At 38.5% G+C, this 24,040-nt stretch overlaps 1 protein-coding gene across 2 annotated transcripts in view; it reads right to left on the bottom strand.

The window, feature by feature from the left end:
- The window catches only part of Ttc29 (tetratricopeptide repeat domain 29), a 212,388-nt gene extending 189,276 nt beyond the window's left edge, over positions 1–23,112 (bottom strand). The window contains exons 1-4 of one of the 2 annotated variants that reach the window (XM_045131550.1): positions 23,018–23,096; positions 22,254–22,300; positions 19,115–19,212; positions 16,759–16,842 (exon numbers count right to left, since the gene is read on the bottom strand). In XM_045131550.1, coding sequence (XP_044987485.1) covers positions 16,759–16,842; positions 19,115–19,206 — 176 coding nt within the window. In that variant the 5' untranslated portion in view covers positions 19,207–19,212; positions 22,254–22,300; positions 23,018–23,096. Of the gene's footprint in view, positions 1–16,758; positions 16,843–19,114; positions 19,213–22,253; positions 22,301–23,017 lie in introns of both variants that reach the window. The other variant, XM_004655942.2, reaches the window with a different exon arrangement.
- Positions 23,113–24,040: the final 928 nt, after the last annotated feature.

Raw genomic sequence — 24,040 nt, 5'->3', positions numbered from 1 at the left:
CAGAACTAATGTTTGACATTAAATTCAGTCACTTTATGTGATCTCAATGAATGTTTTAAATCAAATAGTATCTTGTTGGTGAGAATTACCAGGTACCAGAAGGGCGTGCTTTTTTAGTGATTAGTACAAGACTGCAGCCTTTCTGATGGCTACCAGCAAGTCTCTTAGTAATATAAAGGCATTTTTATGTGCACACTTGTTAAAAATGATTCACTCAAGTGGTTTCTAGTCAACAAATATTTGAAGTACAATGACTCCTATCAACTGGGAATGAATCAGCAATGCATCAATCAATATAAAACAGCACCAAAATATTCCCACAAAGCTATCATACTGCATTTTGGCATCATTTTCTTTGTTGAAAAATCTCAAATTTAGCTACACTAAAAAAAAATCTTTAGAAGTTTAGCAAAAAAAAAAAAAAAGGGGGGGGGCAGAAAACTCCTTATGTAAGGTCAGTTGATCCGCCGATTTTTTTTTCCTAAGTGGTTTTATCTCTTGCAAACACTTTAGAGAAAGTCAAATTTCTTCATAGAAGAATGATGTAAGCTAAACATTAGATAAGGTATGCTGAGAACTGAGTGCAATTTTAATAGAATTTTTCAAGGTAGGAATAAATTTTCAAGCTCGAATTAGCTAGGTATCTGAACACCGTAGCTTAAATGGGTTAGTACATAGATCCATGTTGTTTGCTTTTAAATTACACTAACTTTCAACCACAGGAAAGGTCCAAAAACAGCAATAGCTTTTAAATTGAATTATAGTGATAAAAACAAATAGAAATTATAATTCTATCATATTCTTTGTCCTAATATAATGACATCAAGCATGAGAAAAAGAAAACAGGAAAAAAAATGAGCTTATCTCATGACTACAAACATGTAAACATGACTGCGGTATATTAATTATTTTGCCTAAATTAATATTTTAATTTTGTGTTAGCATAAAACTCCAAAGAATATTGTGTGCACTTCACTTTTTGCAATGTAATTGTGTGCTGCCCTCCAAAATTCTTGAAAATCTAATATGGGGGATTTTTTTCTCAAATATTAACACCTGATTTATTTCTGTTCAGTTCTCTTTACATCTTCATAAGTAAAATAGATCTCATTTGCCCATATACATTGAGTAAAATTTCTAATGTAATAAAAACAGAAAGCTGGAGAATATACACATTAAATTACCAAAAACAACAAGTTTCCTTAAAAAGAAAACTTTGGCCCACTAAGTTCTTTCTTTTCCCACTAAAGTATGTCATACATTTTATCTTTGCAAGAGTTTGATGAGTTTTGCAAGTAAAATTCCGTTTCCTCCACACTTGCTAATAGTCATGAGAATCCGTGGTTTGCACCTTCCCATTAAAAATGTATTGTATTTTTTTGAAATTATTCACCCCGCCTTTTATCCAGATCATGTCTTTGAAAGGAGGAAGTAGATAATAAATGGAATAATTCATGATTTCCCATTAAATATGAAACTTTCTTTTGCAGAGTTTAGAAAATGAAGTTCTACATAATGTACAGAAGTTGATTAGAACTTTCCTACCTTCTCAAAAAAAAAAAAAAATGCTTCCCATTAAACAACTACATGATGAGGTTCCTTTGGGGAAAGTAAACCAATCAGTTCCCCAGTTCTCTACATCCATACTTCTGTGATATATATTCTAAGTTCTTCTCTCTCTCTCTCTCTCTCTCTTTCTCTCTCTCTCTCTCTCTCCATATATATACATACACACTTAAAATGATGGTTGGAAAGCAGTATATGTTATTCTATAATCATAACAAATACTTAAGAAAATATGACATGTTTAAAACACAAAGGAAAAAAATCACATAAAATAAAAATGAAGACAAAACATTATTCATGCTCTTTTCAGCAGTGTAATGAAAGATAGTATACAAGTAAATAGCAAAACTTACATTTAGATTTCTCATTTTATGGAATTTTTTTCTAGTAGGATAATGATATGTTGCCAAGAGAAAAACTATAACAAGCTCTTAATATTAACTCCCCTTTCTTTACAAACTGTCTATGGCATTCTGTTAATTATAGCTTTATTCCTTTTTCTAAATATAAAATAAAAAGATAGGTCAAATGATTTTTAGGCTTACTCCACCTCTGTCATTCTTGATTTTTTGAGTGAAAAAAATTTATAGTGACTTAAAAAGAAATGTCAAGTTCTGACTATTTGGGTAGCAACTGGTCTCATTTCTTTGGGTTTTAAAGTTTCTATTGGAGGAATAATTCACCTTTTCATTGAACATACTTAATTTTCCCCCCATGAAAAAATAGATTAAGAATAAATTCCCCCCTGTCAAATCTGAAGCTATAAAAGATAACTACACAACTGTAAGTCATGTGAAGAATCTTTCATACTGTATGCTGTTTAATTACCATTACAAAGGCGATGGGTACAGCGAAGCCAGGGTTTCCCACAGCTGTGTGCACACAGGCTCACACTTGCAGGACATGACAAAACAATTATTAATAAACCCAGCAAGTAAGCTGGCTATTCTGAGGCTTCGGCCAGGCAACATCTGGGTGTAAATACCTCACTCCCCTGAATGTCATATTGATTTTACTGTAGCCATGTAAAACATTTAGAAACTTAAGAGTTATAGATAGCAATATTTCAAATGAAATATGTGAATTTAGAAGAATATTGCAAAAAAGAAAGCATTCTTTAGAAGACAAAAGAGTCTTTGAGTTGAAAGATTTTTTTTAAAGACATAAAATAGATCCATCGTAGGCAGAGAACATGTCATTTCATTCTTCTGTGTTCTTATATAATTTTGGACATGCCAACAAAAGGAAAGCTTGCAATATTATTAGCATTAGAAAAAGTAGAATTCCAGCAGAAAAAATTGAAGATATAGAAGACAATCAGAGCTGCTTAAGTGAATTAATTGACTGAGAAATGCAGCAGGTGGAAAAAATTCACCTAGTAATATAGCTTAAAATATATGAAGTGAACAGAACAATACAGAGAAATCTACATCAATGATATTTTTTTTTCTCAGAAACCTATCATATAGTAGAAAGAAATTTATAGGACTAACAATTTTCTAGGCTGATGGAAATAACAGGCTTAAGCTGATTATTGGAAAATATACATTTATTTCCCAAACACAGAAAAATATTTTCAAAAGTCATGTTCTGGCCACACTGGAAATTAGATAAATGGATATCATGTATGACATACTAGCTACACAAAATAAAGATTCCCTCCCTTGTTCTGCTGTGGAGTAAATGAAAGGAGCACAAAGCACAAACATCAAAACTACTAAATTGTACATATATGAACATAATTCTAATTTACTTTTTGCCTAAAGGTGAGATGTGTGGAATTTTAAGTATGATTAGGATTTTTAAAGCACCTGAATAGCAAATCCCAGAGATAGAAATCATGACAGTGAAAGGGAAGCTTATAAGAATAGCATTTGATATGAGTCTAAGTCAGGAGTAGTTGATGTAAGCAAAGATCAAGTCAGGATGCTAGGAAAAAATATCCTAACAAAACTAACACATTGAAATAAATCCAAAGAAAATATATGAAAGAAAATGTTAAGGGTAAAAATGAAGGAAAAACACACACAATGAAATAGAGGAAAAATTAATGGGCTCCCCAATGTAAAACAAGTGATCAAGTGAAAAGACAGGTTTCTGCAGGTCTAATTAAGAAGAATAAAAATAGGTGCCACCAAAAACTGGACAGGATTATATTTTTATGATAATATTAATCTCTTTATTTAGCTGAAGAAACTATCATACAAAGTGGTTCATTAACAAGCCCACAAAGATCACACACTTTGCGAGTGATGGAATTGAGATATATTAATCCAAGCAGTTGTATAATTAGCCATCATTAGCTTAGCATTGCTTCCAAGATATAGAAAATATTTCAATTGATATGCAAAGCACTTTGATCTTATTAGAAGATATCATGCTAAACTGTATAGCAGTAAGTATGAAAACGTAAATAAATACTTCCTGAAAAAAAAAAACACCAATTACCAAATTACCTGTAGAAGACTTAGAAGATCAGTTACACTACTAGAACTAGCGCCAGTCTCCTGAACACCGTCTTATCTAAGGAGAAAAATGATTTGGTTTTATAGGAGAGTACTATCAAATGTTCAGCATGAAGCAATCTCATCTACAATGTCAGAGTGTTAAAACAGATGGAGAATTCTTTAGTTCTTTTTATACAAACTCAAATTGTAGCACACAAAAAATTCACAGAGCAACATCATTACGACCTGAATGCAAAGTGTGTGCATTCACACATCCAATTAAACCCATAATGAATAAATAGGGTTTAATCACAGAATTTAAGAAGAAAGATTCATACTAGAAAAATCTAAGTCATTTTATGACCATCTCAGCCATTGCTAGAAAGTTACTTAATGTTAAACACCTCATTCGTGTTTAAGAAGAAACCAATGAAATGATGTCTGTCGTGTGCACCTACTAAATGTATGAAATAGAACTTTACATTTTGTAGTATATTTATTCCATGTTCCCTAGTCAGGCATGTGATAGAAAGCCGCTGTCATTGCTCACCTAACACTGTTGGAATGACAGCTCTTGTTAGTGTGGGACTCAATATTTTTAATGATATCCATTCTCCTAACGTATAAATTTGGTGCAATCTTCATAAAAACTCAATGGTATTTTTCTGACTCACATCTGCCATGTGTCCAATCGGCCTATAAGTTCAGATTAAAATCTGATCGCTTACAGATACTACAGAAATTCTAGTGACGTCCCCTTTAATTGCCTTAAACTTTCTACTTACAATCTGAAAGCTATGCAATATCATGCATTGCCTTCAAGTTTTTCAATCTATTATAACAAGACAGAAAAGAAGAAAAAAATGTGTTTTATATAAGCTGTAAGTCTATAAAAGTGAATAAAGTACAAGTCCTGCCTTCAAAGACCTCATTTAGAGTACAGTCCACTTGGTCTGGCCGCTCACAGAAAGGCTGAAATTCATTTTGCTATTCTGTACATATACCTATATGCACACTATATGTAAATATGTGAAATAAAAGCTTTCAAGCACTACTACACTATGTATTCCACTCTTTTTATAACTATTAACCCAATCCTCATAGCCATTCTGTAAGACCAACCCTTCCATCTGTATGCCTATTTCTCCAGATGAGGACGTTTAGATAAAAGGAGGTAAAGTAACTTATCCACATCAATCAGTTTTTTTTTTTTTTTTTTTTTTTTTTTTTTTTTGTGAGTGTAAAGCTGGAAGTTAAGTCATTTGGGTTTATAATTTATTCTGTGGTCTAGAGAGATGGCCCAGCTGTTAAAAATCCCCCCCACATAAAGTCAGATGCACGAAGTGGTGCATGCATCTGGAGTTTGTTTGCAGGTGTGCCCATCCTCACTCATATACTTTCTCTCCCTCCTCTGTCTACAAATAAATAAAGTTAAAAAATAAAATAAAAGTAAAATACATTCTCTGTTCAATTACACCTGGGCCATGTCCCACTATTTAGCCTCACTGTATGTAATGAACTCATTTCTATTCTATTTTATAATATTTTCTTTATTTTTTTAATTATTCTGACGATGATCCCAAACTGATGGGTCACAAGGCCTAAATATTCACAATCTACACTGTGTTAATTGTTAATGAGCAGGAGGAAATAAAATGTGTGTGCAATTGTCTGCAAATATTCAAATAACTGCAACAGAAGCTCTGAGTTCCCCCATGTGGGTGAGGGTGGGAGCAGCGGGCTCTCATGGAGTAGGAAGCAGGCGATCCAAGGCTGAAAGATCAAACAAGCTCACCAGGTATGCAAGGTATTAGGGGAAAGGAGAGAATTCTGGACAGAGCACAGATGTCAGGCTGGAAGATAAAGGAATTTAGTCACTTAAGAACACACTTAGGATGAGAGATGAAAGAGATGGTAACAGTGAAAGTCTGAGTAGATTTCAAGGCAGAATGGTATCAAGGATCAAGGGTGGGCTGCAAAGACAGACTGCCAAGATTCAAGTTTGGATCTTCTTGTTTTCTTAAATTTTTTGTTTATTTTTATTTATTTGTTTGAGAGTGACAGACAGAGAGAAGGAGAGAGAAAGAGGAGAGAGAGAGAGAGAGCGAGCGAGCGAGAGAGGCCGGCATGCCAGGGCTTCCAGCCACTGCAAACAAATTCCAGATGCAAGCAGCCCTTTGTGCATCTGGCTAATGTGGGTCCTGGGGAATCGAGCCTCAAACTGGGGTCCTTAGGCTTCACAGGCAAGCGCTCAACCACTAAGCCATCTCTCCAGCCCGGATCTTCTTAATTTCTGATTGATCTTGGTCAAGTAAACTTAATATCCCTGTGCGTTCATCTTTGGCTATAAAGATTTTCCTCAAGTTAAATGAATTAGTACAGATGACACATATGAAACAGCATCTGAAATATATGTAGTGGTCAATAAATATAAACTTATTATTTTTGTCAAGAGTAAATTTTGGCACGCCTGGCTAGTGAGGGGTGTGGTGTGCTTGAAACCTGTGCACTCCAAGCAGAAAGCAGTGAATACCCAGGACAACCAAAATATATCAACAAGACAGGAACAGATATCTGACTCCCTGGCAGGAGATGAACAACATCTTGCACATCAGCCAGGGCCCAGATGAAACCACAGAGGAATTAGTGAGATGAGCAAGAGTGCTGCTTCCATGGTGAGCCTGACAACCTGCGCCAGGGTGATAGAGACACTGAGGACACTCAAGATGCACCAAAGCAGAAATCCAGAAGCTCCTGAGAGCTCAATACTAAAGGAGACTTAAAGCACACCCATCAAAGCTCAGGGATTTTGAGGAAGAGAGGGCAGAAAGAATGTAAGAGCCATAAGGAGGGAGGGAATATCCAGAGGCATTCCTCCCGCCGAATGACTGACTGCTGCTCTCACACCTCATAACCCACAACCCCATGGGGAATACAAGCAATCCCACTGAGGAGGTCCCTCAGTGGAGTGGGGGCAGGGAGGAGGGATATGATGGTACCAACACATGATGTATCCATACAAAGTTTCTACTTAATAAAATAAATAAGTAAATAAATGAACTTCACAGTTACATTTAAAAAAAAATCACAAAAAATGAAAAAAAAAATTCAAAGGTGGATAGAAGGGATTTAACCAGGAAAGCCAGGCATACAATTGAGTGTGACTTCTCTGAGTTAAAGGATCATCTATTGAGTCTCCACTGTGTGCTAGACATAGTTGGAAGAACTCAAGACAGCCGTGAAAAAGCTTCCCACCAATTATTCAGTTTGGTTTAGGTGTTATCTCTCATTTTTCCCTTTCCTCATTTCCCACATTTATTCCATCATAAGTTCTAATCTTCCTGTCCCTTACATACTTGTAAATATTTTTATTTATTTGTGAGGAGAGAGAACGAGAGAGAGAGAGACAGAAAGATAGAGAAAGGGTGCACCAGGACCTTTTGCTACTAAAAACAAACTCCAGATGCATACTCACCTTGCACATCTGACATTATGTGAGTACTGTGGAATCAAACTTAGACTGGAAAGCTTTGCAAGCAAGTGTCTTTAACTGATGAGCCATCCCATAGTTTTAAATTAGACCACTTCTCATCATTGTTTTTCCATCTGCCCTGTTTAAGCCTCCCCCATCTTTCTTCCTTGAACAGATATGCAATGAAGCAGAGCATTCTTGAGTTTCTCTTAAAATGAAGCCATATCATGTCAATTCCCTTTGTAAAGATGTTCCAAAATGTTTCCCTATATTCTTAGAGTATATTATACTCCTCAGAAAATATTCTGAGCAACTAACTTCTGATCCCCCAGGAACTGTGTGAGTGGAATGAAAAAAGCACAAAAAAGAAATTGGGCAAGATTCTTTCTCATTGATCATCTAAGAAGTTTTGAAAGATACAATCATGGTTAATTAATAAGTAAATTCATGTATAATTAATTAGTTTTAATTAAAGGGAAATTAATTTGTTTTAATTAACTGAAGGACTGAGGGGAATCATCATTGGCGAATTTCCAAATAACTTATCTTTAAATATGAAGACCTGAAATGAAACAATAGCTGATAAACATATTAAAATTTCCTAGTGTATTACTAATTTCCCTGCCATATGCAACTGAACAAGCTGGACAAAACAGTACTTTGTACCTAATTCTGAATCACTTAATGCTGATGCAACTTAAACATATGTATGTTCCTGCATAGTGGAGCCTTGCACTTGTGCCTAATTCTTTTGCCATTTCTCTTGCCAGCTGATATTAAAGTCGTTTAGTTTCTTTGTCACTGATTTAAAAAAATGAGATTGAAAAAAATGGGTGGTTTTTTTCCAGAAAATAATATAGATAAGTTATTCCAATTAAAAAATAATTTTCATATACATTTCTAAGTCGACTGCCTTGACCTAAGGATGGCTTCCCATGCTAAAACCGACAGGAAAGCATACTAAAACTTTTCTCCATCTCTACAACTTTTCTCGTAAGTTGTCTAGGTGTTCAGTCCTGCATGGATGTTGGGGAGCCTAACTCTGATACCCAACTTTGTGGAGTACCTCTTAATAGCCTTACTGAAAAAGGACTGCCAGGTTTTCCCTGAAATGTGTGGATTTTGGGAAAGAAGAACATGTTTTCTTCTGCAGCTATGTTTTCTGGATTTCAATGAATTTTGTTTAATATGCTTACTTGTTAAGCCTGAAGAAAAATAGTTAAAATATGTTCAAAATTAAAATTACTAGTTAAAGCACACCATTTGAGGACATACATCTATATATTATATATACCAATACATAATATACACATATATTTGCAAACAGAAACTATACATGTGCTTTTTCTTGTGTGTATATTATGTATATTTTGATAAACTGTCTTCCAGATAAAAGAAAGTTTTGAGTGTTTATAATGGTCTTAGAGAGTCATCCAATGTGAACATTTAAACACTGCTAAATAATCTAGTTGAAACATATACAGAAAAGTATTGCCTAAATTATATTCTCTTCATTATTTCTCATAGTTAGACATAGAAAGTTTTGTTTCAAAAAGAATGGTAATGCTGCACTTTCGAATCTAGAAGTGGGTATCACCTAATTATATACTGACTAGGAAACACATCAACCTGGTAATTTCTGTGTAAACCCTTGACAAGCAATAGCACTTTTATAAGCCCATAGCCTCATGTTAAGAACCAAGATGGTGGCTGTGGTTATTATAATAGTGTCTCCACTTTCCAGAATAATGAACAGAACAGGACATGGACATAGGCCAGGGAGATAATATTTTATTGCTGCATTACCAATAGTTAAAGGATTGCTTTTCAACCACAGTAAAAATTTAAAAAAAGGTTCTAAATGGTTTGGGGTCTTCCCTGTTTTAATAATTTTTTTGTTTATTTTTATTTATTTATTTGAGAGCAATAGACAGAGAAAGAAGCAGACAGAAAGAGAGAGAGAGAGAGAATGGGCATGCCAGGGTCTCCAGCCAATGCAAACAAACTACAGATGCATGTGCCCCCTTGTGCATCTGGCTAACGTGGGTCCTGGGGAATTGAGCCTTGAACTGGGGTCCTCAGGCTTCACAGGCAAGTGCTTAACCACTAAGCCATCTCTCCAGCCCTCTTCACTGTTTTAAAACTAACAGAACACAATATCAAACTGATAAAAATTTGACCTAAGAAAATCACTGTGTAACCATGTATTTGGCAAATGACTTCTTCAGAAAGTTTAATTTTCCAACCCTTAGAGGGTTTATTGCTTTACAAAAGAGAACAGTATTTTGAAAACAAAACAAAGCGATTTCACAGAAGCATTTCAAAGCAGATGAAGATGAGTGGGCAAATTGCGCACAGCTGACAGAATCTCCGTTCTCACGGAGATTGCTGAATGACTAGGTCCTGAGGAAACATCTTTAGCACACTGCATTTGTTGAAGGCATCCTCCTTGCTGTGGCAAACCCAGTAGCCATACATCTGGACTTCATCAGAGCTCCTTGGAAGGAGATTCTGAAATTCAACATGAAAACCTACTCGATAAAAGGCTAATTTACTTTAAGTCAATAAAAATTACACAGAGCTGGGGAAGTGGCTCAATGGTTAAAGGCACTTGCTTGCAAAGCCTGTTTGCCCATAGTTCTATTCCCCAATACCCATGTAAAGCCAGTGGCATATGTAGCTGGAGTTCTTTGCAATGGCACGAGGCACTGGTACACCATTCTCTGTCTGCCTCTGTATAAATAAATACATTAAAGAAAATTATACATATGTCATGTGTGGTGGCACATGCCTTTAATCCCAGCACTTGGGAGGCAGAGGCAGGAGGATCACCATGAGTTTGAGGCCACCCTGAGACTACATAGTGAATTCCAGGTCAACCTGAGCTAGAGTGAAACCCTACCTCAAAAAAAAAAAAAAATTATACATTTAACAATGAGGCAGTTTAAAGGGCTTTGCAAACATGAAATTAAACGGCTGTTTGTTTCCTTACAGGTCAAAGTTCCTGAACACAGCAACGGATAGTCCTAACTGCCACTGGCATGACTGGGACAGGCTTAGGAGTGCCGAAAGGAAGACGTTGCCAAAGGCGCCGACACCTCAGACATGCTCACAGGTCTCACAGGTCTGAGCCATACCGCAGACATGTGTACGACCTCTTGGTCACACAATGGAGCTTTGGATCTGAGCCGAAAACAATATTGAGCAGATGAGTACTCTTTGACCCTAGATGATTTCGTTCTTTTTTATCCTCACATACAAAGCTTGTAAGACCTGCCCCCAGAAACTGTTTGAATCTATATATAACATCTTTACTTAGTTCCTCAAAGCAATTAAGATAGCATTATAACTGATAGCTTAAAAGTGCTCTAAAAGGCAATAATGGGACTGGAGAGATGACTCAGCAGTTAAAGGTGCTTGCCTGCAAAGCCCAGGTTCAATTCTCCGGTACCTATGCAAAGCCAGATGCACAAAGTGATGCATATGTCTGGAGTTGGTTTGCAGTGGCAGGAGACGCTGCCTGACATGTCTATTTCCTCTCTGCTTCTCTTTTTCTCCCTCTGTCTGATTGCAAATAAATAAATAAAAATATTTGTGAAAAGCAATAATGCATTTTAGTTATATCATTCAGAATTACAATCCCAAAGTACACCAAGACTTCTGACATGACTTTCTTCAATAGACGTTAGAAAACTTAGTATCAATGAACCACACACACACACTTATATAACAAAGTCAGCTCCTCACTGTCAAGTGAAAGTACAGTGTATTTGATTTCAAATAATGGATTTTTAAGTTACAGCAAGTAAGGTATTCTTTAGAAACAGCAAAGTAAAGCTGGGTGTGGTGGTGCACACCTGTAGCCCCAGCCAGTGGGTGAAGAGGGAAGGAGATTCAGAAATACAAGACATCCTGTGCTATATAGAGAGGTCAAGGCTAGCACAGACTTCCTGAGACCCTATTGCAAGGAACAAACAAACAAACAATAAAAGTATACTGGAATTCCTTTTATAAACATGAATTAGACAAAACCTACAACGTTTTGCCTTTGAACTAGTCAACTATTGCGTGCATTCCAAATTAAAACAAGTTGCCTCCTCCAGACACAAAATGGCCTGGATATCCATGGCCTCACAGTGCCTGACACTACCTACACAAGACCATCATAACAGGAGGAAAAGATCATAACATCAAAATGAAAGAAAGACTGATTGAGAAGGGAAGGGGATATGGTGGAGAATGGAGTTTCAAAGGAGAAAGTGGGGGGAGGGAGGGCATTACCATGGGATTTTTTTTTATAATCATGGAAGTTGTTAATAAAAATTTGAAAATAAAAAAGATAAAACAAGTTGCATTTGGGCCAACTACTAAATTTGTCTAGTAATAGCTATGCTAGCTTATCCCACTCAGTTACTTGTTTAAATTGTATTTTGAGCTAAGAAAAAGTTACCCAGGGAAGGTCACATTCACAGTGGCATTCACATGATAAGGAACATAGCACTAAGGTCATACTGGAGGGACAGAGCGACAGGGAAGCAAGAGGAAAAGGTCAGAGGGGTGAGCAAACAGACCATGCTCAACTTCCAGTCTGCTGAATTCACATTTCCAGAGAATAGCAAGGAAAAGTTATTAGAAACTCTTAGGCAGAAAAGTTTCTTGTTCCAATTTTTCGTAAAGTATTACCCTGGCAGGTGGATTTTGGTGTGGTCAAGGTATCCAAGAGTATTCCACAGCACGTACAGCAACTACCAGCATGTGCTAGTGAACTTGGCCCGATAAGGTGACAGCTATACAAAGGAGAGAAGTAGAGGAACACAGGACCTGTTTCTGTGTGTATTCGATGTACTGACAGATTGAATAGGGCAGCGTTATGACAAGGCCTGTCTTGCAGGAAGACTGTGGGAAGACTATGGAATTGGGGAATGGGAGAGGCGTAGTGGAAGAAACAAGACAACGAGAGCCTGCCTTTGGGTTATTTCCTCTTGCAATGCATACTTTGTATCTTTACTTGACACATCAGGTAGGCAGTTAAATATAAAAATTTGGCGCTTGATGGTGAGTCAGTGAGAAATTTTTCAATGCAGCACTTACATCGAACTATTACTAATATTTAAAGCAGCTGGAGGGTCTGGAAACAAGCTTCTCGCCACTGAATGAAGAAAGGAAGCTTAAGAGACTTAGGCAGTTCTCTTTGGAGGAAAATTATAACAAGAGTTCTCAGAAGTCACAGAATAGAAGGTTCAGGGAGGAGGAGACGGTTGCACTCTGTCAAATGCTACGAAGACGTCAAGCAAGATGCGGATGGGAACAGAACCATTGGATGTAGCAAAAAGTCACCCTAATTGGACAGGTTTGTGTGAGTATTGGGATGAGAAATGTGTTTAGTACTGAAGCAAGAACGACATGGGAAAATATTAAGATAATGTTTTTGCTTGCTGTGCAAAAAAGGGGGGTGTTAGAACTTGGAGGGAGGTGAATCAAAGGACATGGGGTGTGGTGGTACAGGCTTACAATTCTAGCGCTGAGCAGCCTGAGCCTGGAGGACTGTAAGTTCCAAGACAACCTGGGCTACAAAGCAAGAATCTGTCTCCAGTGAGAAAAAATATTCACGGGATATACTAGAGAAGATATATACTTATGAGAAAAGCTGGGTATAGTGGCTCACACCTGTCCCAGCATTTTGGAAGCTGATGTGGGAGGATCACCATGAGTTCAAGGCCAATGTGGGCTACAGAGTAAGTTACAGGTTTGGCTGGAATAGAGTGAAACCCTGAGTCAGAAAAAAAATTAGCACAAAAACAAAGAAATACACATGAAATTAGTTCTATGGAAAAAAGTAAAATTGATGATTCAAGAAGAAAACAAGCATAACTGAAGGAAAAAGTCAATCAAGTAGGGATAGAGCTCGCGAAATGGCTTGGCAGTTAAGGTGCTTGACTACAAAGACTATGGGCCAGGGTTCGAGTCCCCAACACCATGTAAAACCAGATGCATAAAATGGCACATGGCTGGGCGTGGTGGCGCACGCCTTTAATCCCAGCACTCAGGAGGCAGAAGTAGAAGGATTGCCATGAGTTCGAGGTCACCCTGAGACTACAGAGTGATTTCCAGGTCAGCCTGAGCTAGAGCGAGACCCTACCTCGAAAAAGGAAAGGAAATGTCACATGCATCTGGAGCACATTTGCCAGGAGTGGTGGCACATACCTTTAATCCCAGAATTTGGTAGGCAGAGGTAGGAGGATTGCTGAGAGTTTGAGGCCAGACTGAGACAACATACTGAATTCTAGGTCAGCCAGGGCTAGAGCCATACCCTACGTCAAAAAAAAAAAAAAACCCTCAAAAAAGGGCAGAGGGCTGGGTGGGGGCAAAAGTATTCCCCAGACAAGGACAGAAATCTCTCCGCCCATCATAGCTAAAGGAAAATCACAGTGTGTGAGTTTACATGTAACTAGGCTGGTATATTTTGGGGTGGATCATAAGTTATATTTTGTGGACTAGACAAAGAGCAGATGCATATTATTGAACAGAAAAACTAGTATGCATCAACTGTATTGAGTTCACATAAATCTGTATGGGTTACCATCTTAAAGGAGGGTAATAGAAGGATTTGAGGATATATCTTAGATTATGCTCTTGCCTGATTGAAAATTAGGTGCTTGAACTTCTCCTATACATTGCATTCCTATATGCCGAGGACCAAAAGCTTGCCAGTTAGATCCTTTTATCACGCTAAGCAGATAGAGAACCAAACAAAAAACGCAGCTAACTTCCTTGAGAAGTTTCATCCTGTTAGATTAGTCTGCTTTCCTCTTGGTCTGGGCTGTACCTCACCATCTATCAGCACTCATCCATTCCATAATTGTTTACTGCACATAGGTCTTAAGGTCTCAAATAGATGTTACGGTTTTGTAATGAAGCCAAGTGTCTTATTGTAAAATATCATTGTCACTCCTGGTATAAAAAAAAAATCTAGTGTTAGAGCTAAAGTAAGTACTTAATACCTGCTTGTTGACTAATTTATCTTTTTAGAGTCAGATAGCTAATGAAAAGTTTTATGTAGCAATTCCTGGGCTGAAAGAACCTGCATGCTTCTTCATGGCACCCACTGGGCATTGCTAGGAAATGCTGAAATCATTCATTATTATTCTTCTTCCCGTGCTATTCAATTAGCTTTCCTGGGGTGCTATCTAGAATGTGTACCAATCAAAGGCATAATGGTGAGCTGTGTGCAAGCTGTCTTCTCACTAATGGCTTGTGTCCACTGTCTCACAAAGGGGCTTTTGTCTAAACAAGTATTTAAGTGCTACCAGCTTTAAGAAGACAGTAGTATGGAGAGCTGAGAATTACTCAGTGCCACTATTTGCTATACCATAGTGATGAGTTTGAGATCAATTTGGTAATATACTTAGTGGGTAAATAATTTTGTTAATATTATTAAGAGAACAGTCATCAGAATAGAGTGTTTTGCATTCTCTTATATGATTTTTTTCCAGTCTCCACTGAATACTTAAGTGCATATGGATTTCTAGTTTGTTGATTAGTATGAAGCATAAGATTAATTCTTATTTTATTTCTCAATACATCAGCTGAATAAAGCTATGGATATGATGATATTTCAATCATAATACAGATATCACATCTATATGTTTCTTATCCTGAATGATTAGACGATCATACAGTATTGACTTGTAAGTTTCTTTCAGGTTACTATGGAAAGTTAATGAGTTAATCAGAGTAACACTTTTCTGAGAGTCTCAAGTTCTACAAATAGTACTCCACAGATTAACCATGTAGAAATAAGTGGCGAAAGCTTTTTAAAAACGTTATCACTATATAAAGTACTTATTTACAAGGTGAAGTATTTTGTTTTTCCATGTTATAGTAATTTGAGAAGGATCTTATCAAAAAAGAAATATATGAAAATATGTAGAATTTTATAATTTATGAAATCTTTGCTAAATGTCACTATAACCTTTCTCACATAGAATTAACATGGGGCAATATCTTTTAAAGACATTTGGTTCACAAAACATTTCAATTGAAACATTTAATGAATTCTGTATGGTGCACATGCCTTTACTGAGATTTTAATTTTCTTTTTTTTTTTTAAATTTTTTATTTATTTATTTGAGAGCGACAGACACAGAGAGAAAGACAGATAGAGGGAGAGAGAGAGAATGGGCACGCCAGGGCTTCCAGCCTCTGCAAACGAACTCCAGACGCGTGCGCCCCCTTGTGCATCTGGCTAACGTGGGACCTGGGGAACCGAGCCTCAAACCGGGGTCCTTAGGCTTCACAGGCAAGCGCTTAACCGCTAAGCCATCTCTCCAGCCCGAGATTTTAATTTTCAATGCTTACATCTAACGAGCTTATCATAACAATTAATCTGTAGGTAAGCAATATTAAATCTGTTCACTTATGATTTCACATTTCTGATCATTTCTTACTAATCAACACATTTTTATACTGCTTTTATTCATCTCATATGTTAGATTCTAACTAGGTGAAAATGATAAAGTTTGCATTATTCATTTAAAATTCTCCAGAGATGCAAGTTTTAGTTTTACCAAGATGGGCAGAATGGCAGCTCCTTGTTCCCTCTTTGGGCTTCTGTCCTGACTATCAAACAAATAAAAAAAAAAAAAAAGAAACATACTAAGGCTGGGCATGATGGTGCATACCTTTAATCTCAGCACTTGGGAGGCAGAGGTTGGAGTATTGCTGTGTATTCAAGGCCACCCTGAGACTACATAGTGAATCCAGGTCAGCCTGGGCTAGGGTGAGTCCCTACCTCAGAAAATAAATTCTCCAGACAACTTAGAACTATTTTAAATTTAACACTGAACTATGATCCAATGATACTTTTGATGGTGGAAACAAAACATGCTACTAAGTGTTATTTTTTCATATTTCAATCACCAAGATAAGAAGATACATAATTTTTTCTCTTAAAGCTCTTTGTCCTATATGCAGGCAACATTCCTTAAAATGTAGATAAATATGCAATCAGTGGCTGAGACTTAACCTAAGTAGTGCAAATACACTTGTATAATATCCTGGTAAACACAGAAATTTTGAGAGCCATAGAATTAAAGATTTTGATATGTGTAAGATCAATGGACATGTCTTATCATTATTTAATATAAGCTTTAATTTTTAAATCCCATGTTCCAGGGAAGAAGTATACTGCATGGGAAAATTGAAATTTCAATAAAGAATCAAGACAAAAGAAACAAACTTTATATTAAAGTGCCTTTAAGAGGTGATACTTACGCAGCAACCTCCTCTTTTGACAATCCTTTGAAATTCGCCTCTAGGTAATGATCTATGTCATCCTTTTCTTTGATCAATTGTGCCCTGAGTGAAATGGAAAAAGCTCATAAACTACCATCTTACCAAGTTAAAAAGCTTCCAAACACATAAAATACCACCAGGACAGAAGTGTGCAGGGCACGGTAACATAGCATTAAACTGTGGATAGAGCATTTCAAAATTTCAATATTTTTTTTTTCTGAATGGAAAAAGATAGGAAGGATATCAAATGCAGTGCTTGAACAAATAACACACCAATGCATTGTAATAACCCATAGGAACCTCCTTTCTAAGTCAGAAGCTCTTCCATTTCACTTGCGATGCTTCACAGTATAAGTCTCTGACTATAGAAGTTATATTTTCTTGGACAGTAGAATCTTGAGTCAAGTATGCTTTCTTGATATAAATGTGTAAAACTTATTTGCTTCAGACATTACTAAAGTTTGTCCTTAAGTGCTGTCTGAATACTTGTTTTGTTTTGTTTTGTTTGTATTTATGAGACAGGGTCTCACTATGTAGCCCAGGCTGGCCTCTTCATTCTCTTGTTTCAGTTTCCCGGGTCATGGGATGACAAGAGCTCACCCCAGTGTCCAGTTGAATAGGTTCTTAATCACACATAAACCTCAAAGTACTATTATGACTTCAAGAATGTAAATGATTTCAAGGAAGAATCTATTTTAAAAATATACTCGCATCTTAATGTTCATCTTAATGCCCTTCTCACCATTAAAAATAAACATGCCATTGACTTCTCATAACCCTGGATATGGGACTAAACATTCCTAAGTATCGGTGTTTTATTTAGAGCACTCTTTTTTTTTTTAATGATTTTTTTTAATTATTTATTTATTTATTTGAGAGCGACAGACACAGAGAGAAAGACAGATAGAGGGAGAGAGAGAGAATGGGCACGCCAGGGCTTCCAGCCTCTGCAAACGAACTCCAGATGCGTGCGCCCCCTTGTGCATCTGGCTAACGTGGGACCTGGGGAGCCGAGCCTCGAACCGGGGTCCTTAGGCTTCACAGGCAAGCGCTTAACCGCTAAGCCATCTCTCCAGCCCTAGAGCACTCTTATTGGAGAATGTTTGTATAAACTTTGCCCTAAATATTAATACTAGAAATGTTTTCTTCTTTATATGGAGGATTTTTTAAATCTCATCTTATGGATATGAGTTTCAATTGTGTTTTTGCTCATCTTGAAAAGAACACAGAATCTCAATTATTACAAAAGAAGCCAGCAAGAATGAGTGATTTCAGATTTTTAAAATATTTCATGTTATCTAAATTTAAAACGGAAGAACATACACATGTATGTTTGAATATATGCACCCAAATTATGTAGCTATTGAAAGTTTGCAGGCCTTTAATCCCAGCACTCAAGATGCAAAGGTAGGAAGATCACAGTGAGTTTGAAGACATCCTGAGACTACTGAGTGAATTGCAGGTCAGCCTGGGCTAAAGTGAGACCCTACCTTGAAACACTAAAAAAAAAAAAAAAAAAACCTGTTTTAAGAGAATTTAAAAAATGTTATTTAACTATGTATTTTAGTCCAGGGGCTTTGGTCTTTCCAAGAAATACTAATAATGAGATATGAGAGGACAAATAAAAAACTTGCAATATTTTTATCTCCATGCCTCACAGGAAATGAGAAGTAAGCTTCTTATAAGGGAAATAGTCAGGCTTACATATGCAGATTATTTATATTGGTAAATAGTCCATGCATTGCTAAAGGTCAATGCACTTCAAAATGGCAACTTCAAAGGAGCAGTCTTGGTTAATATTCATAAATATGATAAATACATCAAGTTCCCTGTTCTGCAATTTCTCCATAACGGCTCCAATAGCCTGGCAGCTGTTCCCTGGCAGCAGCACTTTGAGGATGCATTTTCAGGCTCTCGTGTCCTCTCATTCGCTAAACCATGCCTTCCAATCTAAGTAAGAAATATGTATCCCATCCCTCAAAAACAGAAGTCATCACTTGGGACCTTGTATGTTAAAAGCAATATACTTTTTAATCTTAAAGTTTCTGCTCTGTACCCCTTTAACAAAGAAAGCATCTCAAAAACTCTATAGAATTCATGGCATGGTTGTAACTGGAAATAACATGACTAAACAAGCTGACTTTATAAGTAAACACAGTCGTCTGTTTGTACGAGGCTCATCAAGCCTTCTGAAACAGCACATCTGGATAGTAGAACAGGATGCCGGCTTGTCTCCTTTCCTCAAGCAATTGCATTTTCTGAGATGTACTACTGACATCGCTGACTGCATGAATCTTATTCTTTCAGAAGAGAAATGAGAACCGGAGCCACATACCTTGGAATTGTTCCTGCAGAACATGGCAACTTCTTCCTGGCTAAGCCCGTGAGCTTTGTTCGGGGAATGGGCACTGGGGGCAGAGTGGTCATTGCTAACTACAAAACAAAAAGCAGAAATATATATTTTAAAGGATAAAGCTTCAAAGCGTCCTTTAGACATTATTAGCACTGCACTGTCTGTTGTCTGCAGTGAGGATAGGTCAAGTTCGGGTTACTCAAGACTCATACCAAGTCTCCTCTCATTATTTTCTCCCACTGTCTGCCTTTAGGACGGTTCATTTCTTGTCTGCGTCTCCATCCCAAGGTCAATCAGGAGACGATCTGATTAATGCAATGAAGATTCAGCCTTGGTGAGAGTTTTGTTCAGGGACATAGCTGCAACTAAGGAGTAAAGGCTTTTTTTTTTTTTTTTCCAATAGATTTGAATTTTCATCACTTACAAATAAAGGATTCCCTTCGAAGTGAAAGACGTTAAGGAGGATTCACAACCAGGAGACAGCTTCACTGAAAAGTTACACAGCTAGAATCTGTATGCATAGCAAGGCATTTCACAATGTAGTGGTTTGAAAAGTTGTTTGGCATGTGATGAAACCTACAACTTACTTTGCATGCTAAACTAAAGCATCAATTGAAATATATAAAATAAAAACACAAGTTTGCCTTTCTACTCTCCCACTTGAGATGCCACCACCATGTCCACCTCTGCCCTTCACTCACCAAGCACCTGGAAGGCTTCTCTCAAGTATCAAATCACTTATCTCCATCATCTGATACTTACATCACCTAGAATAAAATCCAGTGCTCCCCAAGTACTTCCCACAAGCTTACTGGAGAAGCATGTATCCCGGTGTTCCAATGATACAGAGCTGAGTTAGGACAACTCAGTTCTTAGCCAGCACATATCTATCCTGAGTGGATTTCAAAATGGAGCAAAGGCCACAGCTACCTTTCCTATAGTCAGGGCATTTGGTGCTCTCTGAGTTGAGGCTATTCTGAGGGCCCCACGTGGCTTTCCACGGTATTTTCTAATGGGCATTGGAACCAGGGCAGTCTCTGCCATTGCAGGGGGCCTTTGAAGGTTTCACTGAGACTCCAGGATATGAGGAAGACTCTGCTAGGTGCAGACAGATGGAGCGGACCCCAGAAGCTCTGAGCTTGCCCAGCGTATCCCACCGAAATGCACATAATGCCCCCCCTTCCTTTCCCAGAAAGTTGGCCTACCAGTATCTTATATAAAATTGATTGGACCCTATGAATTTTGCTAGAGAATATAAGCTTCTACTGAAATCCTATGCAAATGAGATCCAGAGAAAGGAATGTATCTTCTTTGTCACACAGATCAATGGTGATCTCTTTTCCCCTACTCAATTCGGAGTCAACGTTTCCTACCATTACAGTTTCCAGCTGCCAGCTCCTTCATTTTGCTCTCCTCTGATCTGAAAACACAAGCAGCAGGAGCACCTTTACTTAAATTTAGTTTAATGTAAGCCTCGCAAACCCTGCTGGCAAGCCTCAAGGCACACGCTCTGAATGGGAGGTGGTGAGAGCTGAATTATCAAGTGGGGAAAATAGTTATTAACTGCATATTGGAAAAATACACTCAAACTCGTCTATGTCAGAAAGTTTAAGCTCAGCGTTGGAGTGGAAGTTCAGCAGGCTCCATCCTTGTTCCAAAGCCTATATCCTACCTTGCTTGTGCTTTTTGGGCAAGGACATTTTGCTTTCCATAATCAACACAGGGTCACTACTGTTTCTATTTGAAATGACAGAGGATGTGTGAGTTGAGCTATGTGACACATATTTGAAATTTACTCAGTGTGTAGCTCCGTCCTGTAACAATTTTTTTTCCCCAATCTAAGTGGTCCCTCTATCTTTGAGGTCGTATACATTCAGTGTTATTATGTATGTTGAGTTTTTCTTAAAGCAGGAAGTCGCTGTGTTCTAGCAGGAAACGGCATCTGTCTGCCCTTTCAGAATTTGGCCCTTGTTAACAACACCATTCTCCCAGTGTTGGCCAGAAAGCACTTCTAGCAACCCCTTCCCACCCCATGAGTTCCAACTACACTCAGCAACATGGAATTTACTCCCCTGTTCACCCGGGCTGGCCTAGGCCAGTAGCAGAGGTGGCATCCTTGCCCCGCAGCCATTAGCGTCTTTGCTGTTCACCACCAAAGAGAACAAGAGTACACCAAAGGTAGGAGAGAGTGGAGACGGCAGGAAGGCAGTCATCCGGGTACCTCTCGGACTGGTACCAAAGGAGCTTAGCCCCAGGAACTGAGGCTGAAGCAGTGTGTTAGTAAGACCCAGAGGCAGGCAGCATTTCCTCCCCCCCAGTGCCAGCAAACGGGCAGTGCTTCGTGTGGCACCACAGGGCTGAGACAAAGATCAAAAGGCCGCCCCAAGCCATCCCACTGTTGGTATTCAGAAAAGATTTGGCACATTCTTTGATCTGCCGGTTGGCTCTCATATCAGCTGTTAAAGTCTCTAAGTTTGGCCCCCACATGCAAAGACAAGTGAGAATGGGAAAACACGGGATGAAAGGTTTGAGAGTTCTGGGTCAGGCTGAATGTGTCCCACGGTGTGAGTTTAAATTTCTGGCCCCCAAGTAAAAATTCTTCAAAGAATAACTCTCCTGTACACACTCCCCAGAGATGCTCCCAATGGGATACACAAAGAAAGTAGGGTTCTACTGTGTAGACAGGTTACTGGGAAAGGGACTTGTGTCTGACCAGTATGACACTTTAGAGCGAAAACTAACATGAGAGGGGGGAAAAAATCTAACAAATCAAAGTGAGCAATTATATTACGTAACATTAAGAGAATTAAAAAGAAATATGATTTTAAGTGAAAAATAAATATAATGCTAGTTATAATACAAATTATCATCATGAAAAATAAAAGAAAAATCTACTCCTTAAAAAAGTATAAAACAGATTCACCTAAATTTAGTCATTCAACAATGTTGGATTTTTTTTAATCATAACTTCTGGACACTTTTCACATTCTGTGGTGGACAATTAAATGCATTATTAAATAAACAGAAGCCACATATTTCCTGTCACCTGACTCTTATTGATGGTTCAATTAATGCATAAAGTAGGTAAAGTGTTCGAAGACCAGCTGTTTCACCGACTTACATTTGCAGATTACTGGAGATGTTCACTCCGGATTTACAGATCTCAGCCTGAAAACCAGGAAGCAAGATACAATAACAAAAGAAAAGAGAAAAACGGGGAAAAAAACCCAAAAAAACAGTCAGTAGGATTTAACACTGAAGAAATCTGACAAACAATGCCGAGGAGAATTTAATGATACTTAAATATTTAAAAAATTCTTCCTATTCTAGGAAGAAGAAAAAAAAGACCTGCCCCTGCAACTCACGAAAATCAGGCTCACGCAAAGCAAAATAAAAGTGCCTGGTATGTATTTAGATGAACTACAAAGCAAAAATCCTGCAGTGTAGACACTATAAAACTAATTCAACAAAATGCCCAAACATCTTGAATGTGTGTGTTTAGTCTAATACAAACATGACTTTGAGGATAATCAATTGTTGTTACTGTTAAAGTTAGGAAATTGTGTTTATGAAAACAGAGAGACCGCTTTCGTTCCCACCTAGGTCTTTCTGAACAGGACTTTTCTACTTATTGCCCTGTCTGCGTATTTTTATTTATTTATTTCTTTTTTATCAGAGGGTCAGGTGGCCCTGGGAGCAAGGAGAGAGGGCCTTTTTTTTTCTTTCTGGTCGCCTATTGAGTTATATGGATACGGCCTCCACTCAGGATGCTGGAGGCCCACTCTCAGGGGTCCTGGGGTCAGCAGTGTACTGCCCCGGAAGAACCCACTCTCCCAGGAGCTGACCAGCCCCTGTCCCCCCAGGGTCGTCCCCGCCTCCACGAACCTCAGTGGACGGGCTCTGGTTTTGGGGAGTCCCAGTCAGGCGGCAGGAGCGGGGCGCGGTGGTGCCCGGGAGGCTGGGCTCCGCAGGGCTTGCAGCAGGGACGCCCAGCGCGTCTCCGGGGAAACAGAGGGGCGTGGCGTGGCGGCCGGGGGCGGGGCATGGCGGCCGGGGGCGGGGCGTGGCGGCCGGGGGCGGGGCGTGGCGGCCGGGGGGCGGGGCGTGGTGGCCGGGGGCGGGGCATGGCGGCCGGGGGCGGGGCCAGGATCATCGGGGGCTCGGGATTGGGCCACTCCCAGACACTGCAGCGTGGGGCGGGCCCTCCGGGAAGAGCTGGGCTGATTTTCACAAGGAGTTGGATTTTTGCCCTCGGAATTATTTATTCCCTTTGGGGTACTGCTCTCTTGGTATGTTTTGAAACATTTCCCTTTTGCCCACGAAATAGATGGGAAATGCCGAGCGCGGCCACCGCCTGTTTACTTGATGCAACTTCATCCATCCAGAGAAACCAAACGTGGCCCTCTTCCCCAGCCTCTGGTGCTGTTAGCATCCACACAGAAACCCTCCTTTCAGACCTGTCTCCCCAAAGATAATCCACTCTGAGTTGTGGTCAGCTAAGAAGCTCAAAGTCTCTTTCAGTGAATCCCGCTGCATCATGCATTCCCTTATTTTGAAATATTTTACTTGAAACTCAGGTTTTTGTGTTCACTCTAACTGTCCTTCCATCTCTGACTGTTGTGAGGAAGCGAGCCTTCTTGCTCATTTTTTCATAGATATAGAGGTCAAAAGATGGAGGGTTGCCGCTTATGACTCCTCAAATAAGTATATTCTGGAAAGCGAGGCTTTATTCATTGCCTATTGTCACACGCTATTAGGTGAGTGAGGCGGCAATCTTGTTCACCCACGTCATCCTATTAACCATAAATTGATTCCATTAGAGGACACATCTAATTTTATGCAACAAATCACTAAATTATTTCCACCAAGCAAGCTTACATTGTGCTTCCAGTTGATCATTTATGACTA

This window comes from Jaculus jaculus, chromosome 12 (assembly GCF_020740685.1).
Source record: "Jaculus jaculus isolate mJacJac1 chromosome 12, mJacJac1.mat.Y.cur, whole genome shotgun sequence".
In the NCBI taxonomy this organism is placed as follows: domain Eukaryota; kingdom Metazoa; phylum Chordata; class Mammalia; order Rodentia; family Dipodidae; genus Jaculus; species Jaculus jaculus.
The sequence above is the reverse complement of the archived record's forward strand: the minus strand, read 5'-3'. Positions and strand labels throughout refer to the sequence as shown.